Raw genomic sequence first — 19546 nt, forward strand, 5'->3', positions numbered from 1 at the left:
ATAGCCAGTGCTCTTAACCACTGAACCTCTCTCAAGTTCCCAAGGGGAATACTTTTTTAGCCTATACTTAGCTTTATCAAAAGGAAATACCTTCCCATATTTATTCAAAAGAAAGTATTAGTTATGATTGAAGTCCTCTTTACTCAAGAGGTAGCAATTAATTCATAACCAGGTGATTAACACTTTTTATATCTATGTCACTTAATATAAAGTACGTGTGTGTATGATGTTGGCAAGTTCCCGGCCAGCCAGAGGCACACAGTGAGACCCACTCTTGAAAACAAAACTCAGAGTAAGTACTGAGTTGTAATTGCTGGCTCTCACTGGGCTGCCCTAGAAGAGGAGCGGGAATGGGGTGGGAGTCTGGATGCTAGTTTCCCCTTTGCTCTAAGTGCCCTCCAGAACTGAGCAAAGCCCTCCTGAGGGCACATAGCTTCCCACAGATGAAAAATCCTTATAGTCAAGGCAAGACAACTCTAAATAGAACTCACAAACTGGCCTGTTTTTTATTTTCCCTATTCAACCTGTACAAGGGTTTTATAATCCCAGAATTTGTGATAATTGTTGGCTACATAGCAAGTTCCAGGCCAGCATGGACAAGAGGCCAGCAGAAAGGCTCAGTGAGTTAAGGCCTTCACTGCCAACTCTAACAATCTGAGTTTGATCCTAGGAGACACATGATAGGAGGAGAGACCCAATCCTGACAGTTGTCCTCTGACCTCCATTGGTGGACACACATGGACACACACACACACACTAATGATGATGATAGTAGTAATAATGCATGAGCTTACAACAACAAAGGTCTAACTGTATACACACTGCAGTTTCCTTTTCTTTGCTGACCTCACCTCTGAAGGGCTGTAATTATAAGCAGGAGCCATGGCATCCAGCAAGGGGCAATAATTTATTTTAATTTGTTGTCCATAACATCAAAACATTGAGTAGTAAAAACACCCTTCAAAATTAGACTAAAGAAATTTTCTTTCCCATGCTGTTCAGCATAATCCCAGTCTTTTCTATAATGAACTGTACTGTTTCTAGAAGCATGTAGGAGTAAAGATGCTATGGAGGAAGAAAAATTCTTTGTCTTACATGAAAGTTACCGGGTCTCTCTAAAGCACAAAAGAATTAAGTTTAAGACTTCTTTCATCTCTAATGCTAAAAAAGTAAAAAGATTTTTACAATGTTTATAAGGACTTGATCTTTGAAATCCTTGCAACTGTCTGCCTTTCATCTCAAACCTGTCACTGACTCAACAATTCTGACAATATTTGAGTTCTGTCTTAACTACACACTAAAAATTCACTGCAGCCTACCCAACCCCACTAGACATTTCTACATCACGGTGAAATAGGTTCTGGGACAGGTAGGAACCCTGCAAAGACAGTCAACCATAGTAAATGGAAAAGGGCATAGCCGTGTCCCCCTCTTGGCTCTTTCTTCTAATGTGCCTCATTTATTAAGTGGTAGCACCAAACTTTTACCACTTCATTCAAAAGAACTTTGGCGACCATTAGCCCGTGTGGCTCTGCAGACTCTGTGTGCATGTGTGTTCGCATTTCACTTTTGAGTTGTGGTGCCAAGGATTGAATCCATGGCCACAGGACAATTATTCTGCCACTGAGCACGTTTTAATTTTGAATAAACAGGCATTAGGAAGGGTTTGAGTGAAGAGGACAAAGGTAAATGGCACACCTGGGCTCTATTTTAGAACAACCTTGTAATCCAAAACAATAACCACCTACAGAATCCCAACAGCAGAGAATGTGACTTCTACAGACTAGAGATGAGAAACAGTCTGAAACTGACAGGAAATGGAAATGTAGGAGAAAGTGCTGAAAACATGCAGGGAGCTGGGATGGGGACAGTAAGCCAGGAGGACTCTGGAAAGGAAACTCAAGCTGGTCAGAGGGCTTCTTACTTATTATGAGTCCACTTACTGTCTTCATGTTGGAATGGCTTTCTCTCCCTGGGCGCCTTTCTGACTTTTAACTTTCATCTTAGCACACCTAAATGGGCACAAACAGGAACTGGGAGGGGCTCCTCCGAGGGAAATGCCCGAACACCACAGTGTCACTTTGTGACTTGTAAACCAAGCCAGAAGCCATCGTGTTTGTTTGTGTTCAGGGTTCTGCTTCACACTTCAGGCTGGCCAGGAACTTGTGACCCTTCCTCAGCTCTGTAAGTGCCACCATACAGGGCAATCCCTCCTGGATGGAGGCGGTTGATTATTTGTTAACCATGGTGGCTAAGTTTGCCTTTCCTTGTTGGAACTGTTCTTAGGAGGGATGTTCCCATTACAGACAGGCTGTTAAGCTTCATTACAGGAAGAGGGCGTCTGTTAATCATCTCCCTAGTATGGTAGTTCTTATGGTGGCATACAGCAACAAACAAACAAAAACCAGGATTTGGTTCCTATGGGGAATAAACCATTAAATATGGCAGCCTTATAAATGAGGAGTGTTCTTCATTATAGAATGTCCTCACCGAAGTACATTAAGGCCCTATGGAGTCAAAACAGGCATTGCCTACCTTCTCCAGACCCTCTGACCCTGTATTAGGTGTACATTACAGCAACTACATCAATCATTGCTAATCAGTGAGACTGCTTTGTGTCAAGCAAATTGCATCAACTCCTCTGTGTGATCAGCCTTCCTGATTACTGCAAGGTTATGCTCCTTCCTCCCCTAAGAATGCCTGCCAGAGACCCAGGGACCAGGGCCGCTCAATAGACACTGTATCTCTTCTGTTTGTTCCTTTACGAATCAGAGTTAGTTTAATTCCAAAATTTCTATTACTTCCTAGACCTCTGCCCTTGCACGAATTTTTGATCCTTCCTGTAAGAGAAGGGTTAATGAGAAGGGAACAAAGAGTACTTTTCTCTCAGCACTGTGAAGACTGGTCCGAAGCACCTGGCAGGACAGCAGCCACGGCCATCAGGGATGGGTGCACCAGTGAGAAAGACTTCAGTGATGATTGTACTTGATAAAAAAATCTATACATCTGTGCTTGAAAACCCAAGCCAAACCAAACTGCTGCAAAATTTTTCCCCAATTAATTTAAATATTAATACAACAAGAAGCCTATGATTGGACAAGGGAGGTGGAGTTTCAGGGACAGGGTCAAGAAGGGAGGAGAGATGAAGAAGAAAGATAGAGGGAGAAAAAGATGATCCAGATTCCGTGTGGCTTTAAATAGCAACAAGTAGCTATGAATATCATAAAAGGATAGAATGATTGGGATAACTTATTAAATCTGGTGGGCAGCTTGTATCATTATCAGTTGGCTTTAAAATTATTGTGTGCGCATCTTGTGAATTGAGAATTTATTGATATATAAAACTGACTGAAATGATAAATGATAAATGACTGAAATGATAAATGATAAATGATAAAGTTTTGAGTTACTGGGTTAAGGGGATTTGTGACAGCTAGCCGAAGAGGATGTGTGGCTGGAAAGGTACGAGCAGCTCAGAGGCAGGTGAACCAGAGCTGAGAAGACCACAGCCTGGGGCTAGCTATGAAGGCAGTGAGCAGAGACTGCCGGGGCAGAGGATAGCTGGGTATGTCACGGGATGGTGCACTTTTAAAAATATTTCCTGCAACACCAAGCCAAACCAAAACTTATGACTACACACTGAAAATCTGTGTACATCATTTATGTAATTTTACTTCACAGAAAAACTGCTGACAAAGACTTAACTCTGCCTAGTGGTACATATGCTGAAATGTTTGGAACAAAATTTGCTTATGTCTACAGACTTTTGGTACTTTGAAGTGCACCAAAAATACAACAAAAATGGACGGAAGGGGAGACAGGTACACAGGGAGCAGTGGAGCAGGCGCTGCAGATGGACGGCAGCTGTAAAGTTCTTCCACCTTTGCAGGACATTTTAATTTTCACAATAAAATATTGAAAAAATCACCCAGTACAGACTAAGCCAGATTGAATAATAGTAATCAAATGTTTCTGGATGAAGAGACATGAGGAGGTCACACTTCTGAGTCCACGAGATCTGCTAAAGGTGCTGCCATTCCTCACAGACTTCGCAGCCTACGCTGTGACTTATCTGAGTATAAAAGATCTCTCTGGTACTTTTACATGAAAATTATTTTCATTCTTCCTATTGCTTTTTAAAAAAATTTTTTTAAAAGGCCATTTTAGCAACATGATTCATGTGGTTATAGGTAATAGGAGAGCAATTATTAGAATGGAGTAGGCGGAAAGGAGCTCAAAAGTAAATGTGATTTTGCTGTATGACAAATCTCCGTCAAATAGCTTTCTATTTATTGAATACTTCTAATGAAGTGCTATTAATAATACCCAACTTCCTACATACCATTCAGAAAGTGCCATTAACAAACTCTGTTTTCGGGCTAAATATGCTTCCATTTGTCATGTCTGATGAGGTGATATCAGATAACTTTATTTTGTTTAGCTCAGATTAAAATCCGGAACTGTACACAAGCAGAGAAAGACGAGTAAAATGTTTATGTGTTTGTGGAGCTCCAGGAGGTCAATTAGCACAAAACCTGCAGCTTACCTACCAAGAGGGCTAAGCAAGACTGGCTTTTATACCAAGAGGGCTTAGCAAGACTTGCTACAAAAGAGCAGCTGCACACAGGACAGGTGAATGTAAACACTGAGGGTGCCTGGGAACTGGCACACGTCGGACCAGGTGCTCAACAGAGATAATGAATGCTGCTCAGGATGATACTCAAGAAAAGCTCAGACACTCCTTCTCATTCTGAATATACTCACAGGTTCTTTTCCAAGTCATTCACTTACTTGATTGTCATCTTCATTATCTTTGATAACCAAATACCTCAATAAATTTAATGAAGCCATAATCCTGTTAATTAAAAAACATTATTTGCAGTATAAATTTATGTAATCAACAACTGCAAATTATTATAAAGCAAGATGAAACATTAGAAATACCATTGTTTACACATTTGCCATTAGAAACTGTTCACTCCCATCTGTGGACTGACAACAGCTGCTTGCCACTGTTCTTATATAAGTTCAGAAATACAGGGTGAGCACTTTTCCCTTGTCCTCAAGACCACCACTTCTTCTTCCAAAGTTTCAAGATTCTCTTTGTTTATAAATACAAGCACTTCTCCACATCTATTCTAATACACTAAGTATATGTTCTATATGGGAAAAAAGGGACCTGAAAAACAAAGCCCAAATACATAAGTCCTTTATGAACTGTTTTTGTGAGATTCTTGGTCACAAATGTGTGGTTTCAAATCTCTGTGTAATGCTGAGTACCTCATTGTTCTATATGAAGTCACTGAGTAACTTAAATAGGAAACCTTACGTACTTTTATGAACTAATTACAGATCATAAAATCACAGGAAACCCTATTTCTTCGTTTAGGCAGCTGACTAATACAACTTGAGTGGTGGTCACCTCACCTGTCTGAGTTCTGCAGTAAGTCTGTCTCAGCGCCCTCAGGGAGAGACAGGACCAGGTCTAACAGAGAGATCAGCTGTGCTCCTGCAAACCATTTGTTATATGTTTTCTGAAAAGCAAAATAAAGTTTATGTAATAGTATGATAAATCTCATATAATTACCCAACAGTACAAAAACTATTAGACTCTTAACAGATATTGTATCTTTCATTTCCATGTGCCTATTCCCTTTGAGATACGTGTGAAATCCTGCTGGTGTGAGAACACTGGTGATTTCTTTTCTCTGTGTGGGGTTATTCATATTCAAATACAGAGGCAACTCTAAATTTTATTTTCTGTAGTATATAGCACAATAAAAGCCATATAAGCCAGAAAAGTTTATAGTTAACAAGTTTTCAAAATTCAGGGGTGTCAGAGTCATGTTTATTTTTTAAATAGAGAATTAAACTTTAATATTATAGACATCTGTGAGTCAACCATACTGACATATGCCACGCATGAACAAGTAAGTTGGTAAATGACCCCTTACCTGGCCTGTGCTCTTACCTTAAATGATAAATCAATCTGATTTTTGATGTTTTGAATTACAAAGGCTTCCACTCCTGAGTGATTACTTGTATTTAGTAAGCACCTTGAAAACATAATTATAACACATAAGATTATGCAACTCAATTGGGCTTTATATAACTTTTAAGGATATAAAATTCACAGCAAAGACAATTATCAGTGTGGCCAGGCAACTATAAGGTTATCTTTTTTTTTTTTTTTTTTTTTTTTTGGTTTTTTGAGACAAGGTTTCTCCGTGCAGCCCTGGCTGTCCTGGACCTCACTTTGTAGACTAGACTGGCCTTGAACTCAGAAATCCGCCTGCCTCTGCCTCCCGAGTGCTGGGATTAAAGGCGTGCACCACCACGCCCGGCTTTCTATAAGGTCATCTTAATAGTTTTGCTTTTTCTAATTAGTGAATTTTATGTACAACTGTGTCTAAAGACAATTATTTTATTTATTTATTTATTTTAGTGTTTGCCTGTGTGTGCACAGAGGCCAGAGAGCAGTGGGTGTCCTGTTCTCTCAGTCCCCTTCTTGTTTTGAGATGGTCTCTCACTGAACCCGAGCTATGTTGGCACAGCGAGCCCCAGCAATCCTCCTGTTTCCTGTCCCTCCAGCCAGGGCTACAGGTGTATGTGACCGTGCCTAATTTTTCACGTTGATTCTGGAGATCTTCACAGGTCCCATGCTTGGGAAGGTGTTCCAGTCACTGAGCTGTCTCCTTAGCCCTCCAATAAGAAACTTCTATTAAACCAAGTTTAAATAGTTTTTATGGATATAGTTAGAATAATTTAACATGGTGAGAATGAGCACCAGTATAACCTAAAAACTTTCAAAACTGCTCTCTGTGAAAGAAGACTAGTGCTGGCTCACTTGCTTAATGAAACCTGGTAAGTGTTAATGGCTTAGTTCTTCAGTGTCCCCTAAAGGCTCATGTGAGGAAATCCTGGTTCTCAGCTCGTGGTAGCACCTTAGGAAATGAGGCATCATGGCCTTCCTAACCCTAGCCCTAACTCTGACCTAGGTCACTTGGAACATGTGCTTGAAGAAGGTATTGGGACACTAACCCATGCCCATGTTCCTGGCCCCCATGAACTGAGGCAGTCCTGCTACCGACACACTACCATGATGTTCTGTCCTGAAGGAACAGAGCCAACTGCACAGACCAAAAGCTACCAAGACAGACTAAGTAAAAGGTTATCTCTTGGTAGAGTATAAGTAAAACAAAATAAGAAACTTGGTATAAGGTCTAAGGGCTAAGTCTGTGTAAGCTAGGCCTGACTCTGGTATAAGGTCTAAGGGCTAAGTCTGTGTAAGTTAGGCCTGACTCTGGTATAATCAGAGCTGAAGAAAAGGATAGGCTCAATGATGCTAGTACTGGACACACCCAAAGAAGACCTTTCAGCATTTTACTGTTGCTTAAATCAGTTCATAATTCATTCTTAGTACCTAGAACAGAGTAAAACAGGCTAAGATCTATAGGCTAAATTTAGTATGTAGTAATGTCTGTGTTATTAGAATACATCCACCTCCTAATATCAGGACAACAGAGTTTCCACACAAACTTTATATACAGCCTTATAAAGTCTTTACTTATTATTTAGGCTAAAGTTTTCTAGTCTTTAACTTCTTGCCTAGAAACTCTACTAGAAGGAGCTAAGAGTAACTTGAAGTGACAAACCTGTTGAGGTTACAGCTGTTCTCTGTGGTGCCTTAGTGTCAGTTATAAATGATGGAGGCCACTGAACTCTGTAAAGATCCAGCAGCTCCAGCAGGAGCATCATCAATCTCAGTTACCCTTTCCAGACCGAGTGCACTTACAGTGCTTCAATCAAACTGAAATTTACACTGATACTCACATAGTATTTGATAAGCTGATTCTTTGGTTTACAGACACTCAACAGTACTGTACAAATGCTGTACCTTTAAATGATTACAAGGCATTAACAGGTTTTGATCAGCCACATACCTAGTAATTAGCCATGGGCTATGTTTTGAAATGTCTCCTAAAAGCTCGTATGTTAAAGACTGGGTGCAGCTGACAGACTTCTTGAAGTGATTGATTAAATCCTGAGGGTTCAAACTGATCAATCGATTACCCCTTGATTGAGTCATATTATAATGGCATCCTTGAGAGATGGCAACTAGGCAGTAGAGTTTCGTGCAGCAAGCAGGTCTCTGGGGGCATGCCTCAAAGGATGTGTCTTGTCCTTGGCCCTTCCCGTGAGGTGAACAGCTCTGTTCCATCACCTTGTCCACATGAGCGCTGTCTTACAGACACAGCACAGGAGCCGGCGGCCACAGACTGCACCTCTGCAAACACTGCACCCAGATGAACATTCTCTGTAGTTGTTTTCTCACCTATTTTGTCAGAGCAATGAGAAGTACCTAGCTATCAGCTTGATACATACCTAAATAATGTATATTTGCCTTGTGAATCCAACTTGTCAATAAACAGCTGAAGCATAGATAAACCTTTTTTCCTCTGAAATGAAATAAATAATACAAATATATAAAACATTTAAAATTACATTATTTATTAAGATTTCTTGCTGTAACTCATGAGTTAGCCCCCAAATCATACATACCAATGTCTCAATGGGGCAAAGTGTCATAACTTTGACTAAGCCCTAGAAATAAAGAAAAAAACATTTTAAATCCAGAGGTAAATCAATTCTGTCTGCCAAGTTCAATTATCATGAGATGCTAGAGAAAGGAGATGTGCGACCTAGGGAGACCTGCTTCTCTGGCCTATCATCACATGGCAAAGTAACTACAATTAGTTCTAAACATAGCATAAAATGAGATGTAAATAAATGTGATTTTAAAGTAAATGGTAATTTTCAATTATTTGTAGAAGAACAAGAAAATCAAATCAAATATGCAGAAATATAATGCATTAATTAAATATCATTAAGCTTAATGTACTAGCAAAAGCCACAGCTTTCTACTTAAATATTAACCTTCACAGCTGAGGACCTGCCTAGTGAACAAAGAGATGTGACTGAGAGCTAAGTCAAAAGGTCAAGGGGCTTTGCTCCCAAGGGCCCTCCTTTGTGCCATCAACCAGGGTGGTCACAAATAGCTATTTAAATATATATTAATCCTAGGAGTTGGGGAAATTAATCAAAGTAGAATTTAAACTTCAGTTCCGTTGTCTTACTAGCTACATAGCAAGTCGTCTGGCTTTTGTCACGGCAGCACAGAAAGCAGGCCATTGCCATCTGTACAAACAGTGAGTTGCAGCTCAGCTGGAAGTCACAGCAGCACTTACAGAGGTGGGCAAGAGTAGGGGAGGAGTCTTAGCACACACTACCTTAGCAGAGGTCAGAATAGATAAGGAGTTGGTACAATGTTTGAATCCATGTTCTGCTTACCTGAGGCACAGCAAGAAAACTCTTGATTTCTAAGTACTGATAACATAGGCTGTTGTCTTCTAATCTCAATAAGCTAGTCTCCAGAAGTTCCTACAGATGAACATACATGCACATAAGGTATAGTTGACAGTTATATTTGTTATTTTTTATAATTTATAATGTTAGCAAACAGGCTGCTGAGATGGCTCAACAGAGAAAGGGGCTTACCTTAAGCCTGATCACCTCAGATTCCCCATACAATGGAGAGAACTGGTTCCTTCAGGTTGTCCTCTGGCCTCTACAAGTGTACACACATGTGCACACGCATGCACCCCCCCCCATATACACACACGCACACATGTGCACACACACACACACACACACACACACATGCAAATACACAATGATAGTAAACAAATCTTACCAATCCTTTGGAGTAAATAGACTGTTCTGTTCTGAAAGAAAACAATGAAAGTTATCACTATGGTTTTATGGTTTATTTAGAATGATTTCTAACTTTAGGATGAGCAATAAAAAATTGAATAAAAAATTTAAATAAAATATTGAAATATAAGGTCTTTTAAAGCTACATCATTATCTGGAATGATTGATGGACACCTGTAACACTAGTACTTGGGAGGCTAAAGCAAGAGGATCTAGCATTAGACACTAACCAGGGCTCATCCCAAGACTGTTCCAAAATTAATGAAATGATCTGTATGTTGAGGAGAAATTCTGTTGAAGAATCTGTCAAAATTCTTTTTTGTTGTTGCTGTTTGCCAAAGGATCTCATGTAGTTCACCCTTGACCTCAAGGCTTGGTGTTGCCAGGGATGACCTTGAACCCTGACCCTTCCTCTACCCCCACCCTCCTCCCAATGACTGCTGAGTGTTACAATTTAATCCTGAGATTTCATCTAAATGATCTTACCTTTGCAGAAACACTTCAATATGCTCCATGTTCAACTGCAGAAGGTACGATGGGCTAAAACAGGAAATGATTTAAAAAGATGTTTAGAAGCAGTAATTTCCTCTCTTCAACCACTCACCAATCCCAGGGCCTGACGCATGCGAGATAAGAACTCCTAACACTGATCTCCAATCTCTCCAAGCCCCCAAATCTCTCACACATACACATACTATTTGAATTGTAGTCTCCTCAAAAAACATAGGTTGGAGTCATAGCCTCCTGAACTTAGAATATTAGGCTTAAGGATTTTATAGAGTTAAAGTAAAGTGAGGTCTTTGGGGGTCAGCTCTAATCCTGTACCTCATGTCTATTAAATAGGAAACTTGGGGGCTGGAGAGGTGGCTCAGATGTTAGGAGTCCATACTGCTTTTGCAGAGAACTTTAGTTCCCAGCACAAATGTCAGGTGGCCCACAACTATGTGTAATCATGCCCCATGGGATCAAATGCCCACTTCAGATTTCTGTAGGCACACAAATAAACATAACTAAATACATCTTTAAAAAGGCAGGGTTGTGCCACTGATGGGCATAAGAACTGGTGAGGTTGAGTGAGCTCAAACCCCGGGGAATCTCAGAGATTTGAGAATGGCAGGAGTGGAGCCACTCCCTACCTATCTCGGTAGTGCTCTGGGACATGTAATGGCACACCCAACTGAGAGGACCACTCGGTCACGTAGCACAGCGCCTGGAGGTCTCCATGCTAATGAGGTATCTTAGATAGCCTTAGCCTTCAGCCAATGACTTTCTCTTCCTGGATACCATCACACCCTTCCCCAAGAGGTATATAATCCTGGTTTACATGAATAAAGCATATACGTTCACATTTTCCCCCATGAAAGCAATGTAATCAAGCATGGATTGTCTCAGAGAGCTGCTTCACTAAAGATGCAGAAGGCCTTGGCCTAAAAGAGCCACACCTAAGACTCCAGGAGAAGGTTTTTCTCTTCTCCCAACCCTCTGGTACTCGCTCCCAACAGGACCAGATCCTGCTCATTTCAGACTCTGTTTCCCCTTCCAGCCTGGCATTTACACACCCTGAGGAGAAACGGGGACCTCTGACCCAAGTTCCTGACTTTCAGGTGGTACACTGGCAGTGCCTGGGTACCCAGAAAGGAGACCTAGAACTACAGCATCCATCCCAGACCCCCCCTTTCCCATTCTGTCGAGGCATGTAGCAGCATCTGATGCCCCAAAGGGAAACATATGCTGTGGACTTTCCTTTCCAGACGTTGCCCAGTCTTGACTATGCCCAGCCTTCTCCAAGCTGGCATGCCTGTGGCACCGAAGTACCCCAGGCAGAGGCAGAACACAGCACCACAAAGGACAATGTAAGAATATGAAGGTAAAGACCATCAAAGATCCAAATACCAGAGAAGCATGGAGATTCTTCTTCCTAGCTGTGCTGCCTAGTTTTTATTGTCAACTTGACACAACTTAGACTCATCCAGAAAAAGGGAATTTCAAGTGAAGAGTTACCTTGGTCAGACTGGCCTGTGTCTGGCTGTGAGAGATTGTCTTGATTGATATGGAGAGGGCCCAGCCCACTGTAGGTAGCACCATTCCCTAGGTACATGGGTCTGGGCTGTTAAAAAACATATCTAAGCTAGTAAGCTAGTAAGCAAGCCGGACAGTAAGCCTTAAGTAAGCAAGGTTCCTGCTTCAAGCTCCTTCCTTGTGTTCCTGTCCTGACTTCCTTCAAAGATGGATTATGACGGGCAGTGTAGTCCAAGTAAACCCTTTCTTCTTCAAATTGCCTTTGTTTATGGTATTTACTTTAGCAACAGGAAGCAAACTATAACACCAACCCTCAAGAGCAAGCAACCTTCTGATAACCACAAACTTCCTACCTTTAGGACTAGGGTAATATGTGTCTGCACTTTAACAGTTTTATCTGGTATGGCAGACCTACTGGTTTTAAATGCAATGTATTCAGTTTATCACTTGAAGTAGTTGGTTCTAAGCCTTCCACATACAGCCTGTGTCAGTAATGTATGAGTCTTCTATGTAAGTTCCTTTGGGGCTTTTATCATGAAGGAATACTGAACTTTGTTAGATGCAAGATTTCCTGCATATAACAATCACATGAAACAACCACATATTTGTCCTTGAGTCAATATTTGTATGTCCTGTGTTAGGTTTACTGATGTATGCTGAACCAATTTTTACACCTGAACTGAGATCAAATTGATTGTGATTTATGATCCTATTCTGACACTAAAGAATTTGCCTTAGAAGCATTTTGTTGAGTATTTCTACAACTAAGCTAAGCAAAGAGACTGGGTTTTTTTCTTTTATTTTATTGTTGTCTCTTGGGGGTTTTAATAATGTATTATTTGTGTACATGCCTGCACATGGGCGCTGGATATGATGACACTGATGTAGAAGTCAAAGGACAACTTTTGGAGTCACTTCTCTTCCACTTCGGGGCCTGGGAGCCATTTCAGGTTAGTCAGGCCTTCCTGACAAGTGCTTTTATCAACTTAGCCATCTTTATGCACTTATCTCTTGCTTTTTTGTTTGGGTTTGTTTTGTTGTTGTTATTTTGTTTTGAATCATGATTTTGATATTTGGCTCAGACTTCCTAGAATTCACTATGCAGCCTAAGCTGGCTTATATAATTCATGGTCTTCATGCCTCAGCCTTCCAAATTCCCAAATTCTGAGATTAAAAGTATGTAGCACCACACCCAGCCAGTTATTTCTGTTGTACTTTTACCTAGCTTGGGTATCCTATTATCTTGGAAGGGTGAGTTTAGAAGCACTCCTTCTCTTTAAACTTAGAGGGTAGCTTAGAGTGGATTTGTACAGTCCTGGGCTTCTCTCTGTCGGGAGAATTTTTGTTACTGATGCTTAGGTTCTCAGCATCATCTCAGTGCGATTGTGATAGGTTATAGACGTCTAGAAATCTACTGAGTACTAGATTTTCCAATATACTAGAATTTAAGTTTTCAAAGTAATTCATAGTGATTCTCTGGATTTTAGTGGTTACCACTTTGTATCTAACAAAATTCCATTATATTCTCATGGTTAGTTTAGATAAATGTCAACTTAGAACTGGCTCTGTTTCTTTGATCTTTTTTGTATTGCTCTTGTAGATACCATGTCATTTCTTTCCACACTGATCTGTTTTTTTTTTTAATTATGTATACAGCATATAGCTTTCTGTCTGCATGTTCGCCTGCAAGCCAAAAAAGGGCACCAAATTCCATTACAGATGGTTGTGAGCCACCATGTGGTTGCTGGGAATTGAACTCAGGACCCCTTTAAAGAACAGACAGTGCTCTTAACCTCTGAGCCATCTCTCCAGCCCTCCACACTGATCCTTACTTCCTTTTATTTAATTTGTTTTGGGCTAGTTCTGTTTTGCTAAGACCTTCAAATACATCAAGTTATTTATCTGAGATTCCCTACGCACACATTAAAAAAAGATTTATGTGTATGTGTGTATATGCACATGTGTGTGGGTGCCCACTGAGACCAGAAGAAAACATAAGATCCCCAGTAGCTGGAATTAAAAGCAGTTGGGAATGACCTCACATGGGTGCCAGGATCAGAACCATTGGTTTTTCTGAAAGAGCTGCAAGCACTCTTGACTCTAAGCTAGCTTTCCAGCCTCCTATTATTTTTAATTTCAGCATTCATAGCTACAAATTCCCTTTCAGAACTGCCTTTGTTATATCCTGAAGTTTATAGTAGGTGACTTTTTTTCAGATGATTCTAAAGAAATTTTAAATTATCCCAATTTCCTCAATGACACATTGATTGGTCAAAAGTAGGTTATGTTACCAATCTCTAGGTGTTTGCTTATTTTCTATAGCTTATTCTGTTACTGACATATTGATTGGTCAAATGTGCTGTTATGCTCCAGGTGTTTGCCTATTTTCTAGTTTCTTCTGCTACTGATTTCTAATTTTATCACATTATGACCTGATAAGACAGATGTTCTTTTTTAAAATTTTGTTTAGACACACTTAATGGCTTAGAATGTGATTTCTTTGTAGAGAAAGTTTCACAGCTGTTAAGAATGCATATTTTGAAGGTGTTGAGTGAAATACTCAGTAAACATCTGTTAAGAAGCTGCGATCTATGACATAGCCATCACTAACGTTTTTCTGTTAGTTCTTTTCTCTGAGTGACCAATTTACTGATGAGACTGAAGGCTAAAATCTACACCATGTTGAATCTGGACTTAACCTTTGCTTACAGTACTGTTTTATGGAATTGTGTGAAGATATGCTATTCTATCTTTTCAGTGACACTCAGTTACTTTGGCTTGGGGTCTCTATTGACAAGATACAAGCTAGTCCAGCTTACTTTCAGGTTCTGCTTTTTTAGACTATCATTTCCGTACTTTAGGTCTATGTGGGTTTCTTCTACCCATGCCTGTTTGTCTGTATTTCTTTGAGACAGGGTATCACAGGGTATTGCTGTGTAGCCGTGGCTAGGCTAGAACTCACTATGGCTGGCCTTAAACTCAAGGCCCCCATGTGCTGAGTGTGTTTTTGAAAGTTAAAAAATAGTTTGGGACTGGCGAGATGACTCAGCAGTTAAGAGCACATACTGCTCCCGTCGAGGACCTGAGTTGGGTTCCCAGGACCCAGATTGGATGGCACACAGCTGCCTGTAACTCCATCTCTAGGGGATCTAATAGCTCTAGCCTGCTGGGGCATCGGCACTCACATGAACATATATATATGCAATTTAATATGTTTCAAAATGATAGAAGCTAGTTGGGTATCATTGTATCCCCACCACCATAATGCCATCAGACAGTTAAGAGAGTTTACATTGAGGGTTATCAGTGAGAGGAACATGGCTAATTCCTGCTGTTTTCCTGATTAACTTTTTAACTTATTCACCTTGTTTTGGAGGTTTAGTAACTCTTATTGGTCATCTGTTTTTCCTGTGACTTATCTTCCCAATGCTGCTGTGGTTCATCCATCATCTTCTCTATGTGCAGGATTGCCTCATGTACCTTCTTTAGTGTGGGCTTAACAGTCTTGTGCTGATCTTAGAAGCCCTTATTTCTATCTAAATTTTGCTGGATATAGTAGTATTTTTGGAAGCTACTTATTTTCAGCTTTAAGTGTATTGAAAGAGAGAGAAGAGTAAAAAATTATGTAAGCCCCTAGACTTGTGTCCAAAATAGACCTCACTAATGGCAGGGAGTAAAAGTTTAACTCACCCCATTGTTCCAGGAGGTACTAACCACAAAGTACAAGTTTAACTTGTTCCATTGTTTTAGGAAATGTTCGTACAGAATACTCCGTTTCTTGAACCTGTTATGCTTGCCAAATGCTATAGCCCCATGCCAGGTGTTTGCGGTTTCTGCCTTTATAAACCCCTTACCCTTTGAGCTCAGGGTGGACTCCTCTACCCCTGCGTGGGATACGAGTCATCCCCAGTGCACTGGCCTTCCCTGATTAAACCTCTGGCTGTTTGCATCAAGACCGATCTCTTGTGACTTCTAGGGTGTCACATCACCCTGGGCCTTGAGTGAGGGTCTCTCCCGTTTGGGGAGACTTTCAGTATCATTCCACAATCTGTCTGTTCCCTTTTGCTTGGGGTTCTTGGCATTCCATCCTCATAATTTTCTATATTTTTTCCTGTACATTTGACATTTTAGCTAAATTTTCATATGGACAGTTTCTTGAATGCCCATTCTAAGTGCCTCCTTTCCTTGGATGTATCTTTCTTCTATCGATTTTAGAAATCCTCTCTAAAAACCAAGTTTAAATTCTCTAGCACTTCAATCACTCCATTTTGTTTGGAACTGGCTACTGAAGAGAGGTAAGTTCTGCGGGACTTCGTAATGAGCCAGCCTTCTCCCAAGTCTCAGCTCCCCCTAGTACATGGAGTGTTGGAACATGGTCCAGGAATGGAGTTGTGAGAAAAATCTGAGCTCTTGTGAGACTACTCAAAGAAAACAAGACAAGAGTCTTATGACCTCAGTTTCTCCAAACATGGGGTTGTTCTTGGAATGTGTTTTCATGCTCCTCCCAGGGGTAGCTAGCGAATAGGAGTGACTTTGCTTCAGAATGCTCATGACTGCTTGCTTGTGTTATTAAACTGTCATTTATTTGCCACATATGACTCATCCTTATGATTGTGTACAGCTTAAACTCACTCAAACTTTACCCATGTGACCTTGGAGTACAAACTGTCTGGGGCTCTGACTGAAGTTGGTCTCATTTATTGGCACCATTCTCCCAGGTGCCACTGCCTCTAGAGCAGTGACAGTGGGTAGACCACAAACATTTAATTACAAAAGAAAAAAATGAAAACAACAATAAGGATAAAGAAAAAGGTAGGATGTGTATGGGATAAATTGGAATTACAAAGCTAGTAAAGTTAGCAGTGAAAAGAAGTGGCAAGAAGAAAGCGTGAAGGGATGTCGATGCAGACAGAGCCACGTGACCAACCAGAGCGCCCCGCCCTCCCGTCCCACCGAAGCTGATGTGCTTTTCCTCAGACCTGGTTCCTTGCAATGTCTGCTCAGCAGTGAGTCCACTGTACTGAGTGCTGCCGCCATCACTGCTGCTGGCCTAAATGCTTGTCAGTGTGTCATGGGTTGGCCTAGCAGCCTGGCAAGTTTAATATGCATGAGGGCCTGGGAAATGCCAAGCAGTGGCTAAGGCACTATTCACTCAGAGCCAGTTTTACTCCCTAGAGGTAAAGATGCAGTTCCCAGCTCTAAGTCTCAGCCATTTCCCTCGCAATGGAGCCTGCACTTCTTATTAAGTAAACCTTATGTCTCCTGATCTGGGTTCAAGTCAAAATCATTTTGTCTTGATGTCACCTGAGCCCACAGTGATTTTCAGGGTGGTTGTTCCCTTAGTCGGCAGAGGGCAAGCTTTTAGAGCTTAGAGGTTTAGTAATTCTGGGCTCCTGCTTACCTTAGCTGAAAAGTTTGCCTACAAACTACAAATCTCTCAAGGTCCCCCTATAGCATTAGTGAACAAGCTAGGAAGTATGAGGCCCCCATCGCTAGACGTATCAGGCGCACTTCTCACTGTTGACTGTGTAGATCACAGACCTCTAAGCTTAATGTGTTATGCAGAATTTCATACTCTGTACCTGTGGGGCTGTTTCCTTTACAAGCCCAATATTCAATACACCTGAACCTCATCTGGTCTGTCTACTGATGCTGATGTACTCCCATGCCATTTTTACACCACGACCTCTCCCTGAAGCCACACACTTACTTGATGTCTTTTCTTACACTGGTGGAGATATCAGAAAATTCTAGGCATCTCTAATCTGCCATCTTTCAGTGTACTAGTATATTAACATACATGTACTGGATAGTAAATAAATCAAGAGTTTGAGATTGACTCTTACCTTAAGACCATGGGCAGCTGATCAATACCGATGCCCTGAACAAATACTAGATATGTCAGAGAAGCCACAGACTCTGCCAGTTGTTTGTCTTCTTCTTCTTCAAATTCAAGGTAATCCCAAGTCCTTTTTTTCCTTCCATGATTAAGAATAATTTGGGGGACAGGGTGTCCAATTTTTGATAAAAATCCCTGTGAAATGGGTTTTTAAAAAGGAAGCTGTTGGCATACATCACCCACTTATTCCATGTCCATACTCTGTCCATATCCCTTCTCTTTGAGGGTATATACAATTTGTGGCACTTGCTTTGAATGTCACCCCCATTGTTAGGCCCTCTTAAATGGCAAAGGTGAATGCAGTGCTCTGAATAAGAATGGCCCTATGGGATCACACACTTGAATGCTTGGTCGGCAGGGAGTGGCACTACTTGAGAAGGAATAGGAGGTGTGGCCTTGTTAAAAGTATGTCAGTGGGGGCTCTGAGGTTTCAAAAGCCCAAGCCAGACCCAGACTCTCTCTTCCTGCTGCCTGTGGGTTTGAATGGAAACTCATCTGTTTCTCCAGCACCATGTCTTCCTGTGTGCTGCCATGCTCTCCACCATGGAGATAATGAACCAAACTTCTGAAACTGTAAGCAAGCCCCAATTCAGTACTTCCTTTCCTAAGAGTTGCTGTAGTCACAGTGTCTCTGCATAGCAACAGCACACTGACTAAGCCACGGAGGAAGTCTGCTGGTGTAATGCAGGTCTTGAATCAATTGATTTTGAGTTATTCAAGATTACTGGATGGGCCTTACCTATTCAGGCAGGGTTTCTGCTTTCCTTCCTTCCTTCCTTCCTTGATATGATCTCACTCAAAATCATAATTAAAGGCGCATGTGCACGCACACATGACACAACATATACACACACACACATACATTGAGTTTTTGCTGATAGCTAAACTACCCAATTGCTGGAGGGAGGGCTTTAGAGTAAACTAAGACAGGTCATTTCAGGGGCTGAAGAGATGACTTAGCAGTTAAGAGTACTTGCTGCTCTTGCAGAAGACCCAGGTTTGGTTCCCACCACCCTCATGGCAGCTCACAACCATCTACAACTCCAATTCCAAGGGATCCAATACCCTCTTCTGGTCTCCTTGGCCACTATACACATGTGATGCACAAACCCACTGTGATAAAATAAAATGAGTAAGTTTTAAACACAAATGAAGCTGGGCACACCTTTAATCCCACCATTTTGGGAGACAGACACAAGTGGATCTCTGTGAGTTCAAGGCCAGCCTGAACTGCAAAGAGAGTTCCAGAATAGCCAGATCTATGTAGAGAGACCTTGTCTTCAAAATACCGAAATAAAAAGAGAAAAACCATTTCAGCATGGAAACAATAGAAGTGCTTTCCAATACAGTGTGGCAGCTGCCAGGCAGTGACAGGACAGGCAGGGGCCTGGGAGGAGTGCTTAGTCAGGCAATGACAGGACAGTGTGTGTGTGTGTGTGTGTGTGTGTGTGTGTGTGTGTGTGTGTATGCATGCACACTTAGCCAGTTAGTGACAGGACAGGGTGTGGGGAGGGTGTTGGGCAGTGCTTAGCAAGTAGAGAATTCAGGTAGAAAGAAATGTTCTTGAGATGGCAGCGCTGGTGATTGCACAGCAATGGAAACACACTTAATGCTGTACTTTAAAATGCTTAAGATGGGGGCTGGCTGCTCTTCTAGAGAGTCCAAATTCAATTCCTAGCATCCACATGTTGGCTGACAACTAAGATCTGATGGTCTCTTCTGGTTTCCACAGGTACTGCATGCATGTGGTGCAAATAAATTCAGGTCAGATACACATGAACACATACACACAACACTCACTCACACACATTCTCTCTCTCTAAAAAAAATAATATGAAATTAATACCAATGGAA

The 19546-nt window shown here is 41.2% G+C and overlaps 1 protein-coding gene across 8 annotated transcripts in view; it reads right to left on the bottom strand.

Moving 5' to 3' along the window:
- The window catches only part of Glmn (glomulin, FKBP associated protein), a 48927-nt gene that overhangs the window by 3529 nt on the left and 25852 nt on the right, over nucleotides 1-19546 (bottom strand). For 6 of the 8 annotated variants that reach the window (XM_011249410.3, XM_030254179.1, XM_017320694.2 and 3 more), the window contains 9 exons: nucleotides 17640-17827; nucleotides 10261-10314; nucleotides 9755-9785; nucleotides 9352-9441; nucleotides 8563-8604; nucleotides 8386-8459; nucleotides 5972-6056; nucleotides 5428-5534; nucleotides 4792-4855 (listed from right to left, as the gene is read on the bottom strand). In XM_011249410.3, coding sequence (XP_011247712.1) covers nucleotides 4792-4855; nucleotides 5428-5534; nucleotides 5972-6056; nucleotides 8386-8459; nucleotides 8563-8604; nucleotides 9352-9441; nucleotides 9755-9785; nucleotides 10261-10314; nucleotides 17640-17650 — 558 coding nt within the window. In that variant the 5' untranslated portion in view covers nucleotides 17651-17827. The remainder of the gene's footprint in view (nucleotides 1-4791; nucleotides 4856-5427; nucleotides 5535-5971; nucleotides 6057-8385; nucleotides 8460-8562; nucleotides 8605-9351; nucleotides 9442-9754; nucleotides 9786-10260; nucleotides 10315-17639; nucleotides 17828-19546) is intronic. The other 2 variants (XR_001784631.2, NM_001161739.1) reach the window with 2 other exon arrangements.

Source organism: Mus musculus, chromosome 5 (genome assembly GCF_000001635.26).
Source record: "Mus musculus strain C57BL/6J chromosome 5, GRCm38.p6 C57BL/6J".
Classification (NCBI taxonomy): domain Eukaryota; kingdom Metazoa; phylum Chordata; class Mammalia; order Rodentia; family Muridae; genus Mus; species Mus musculus.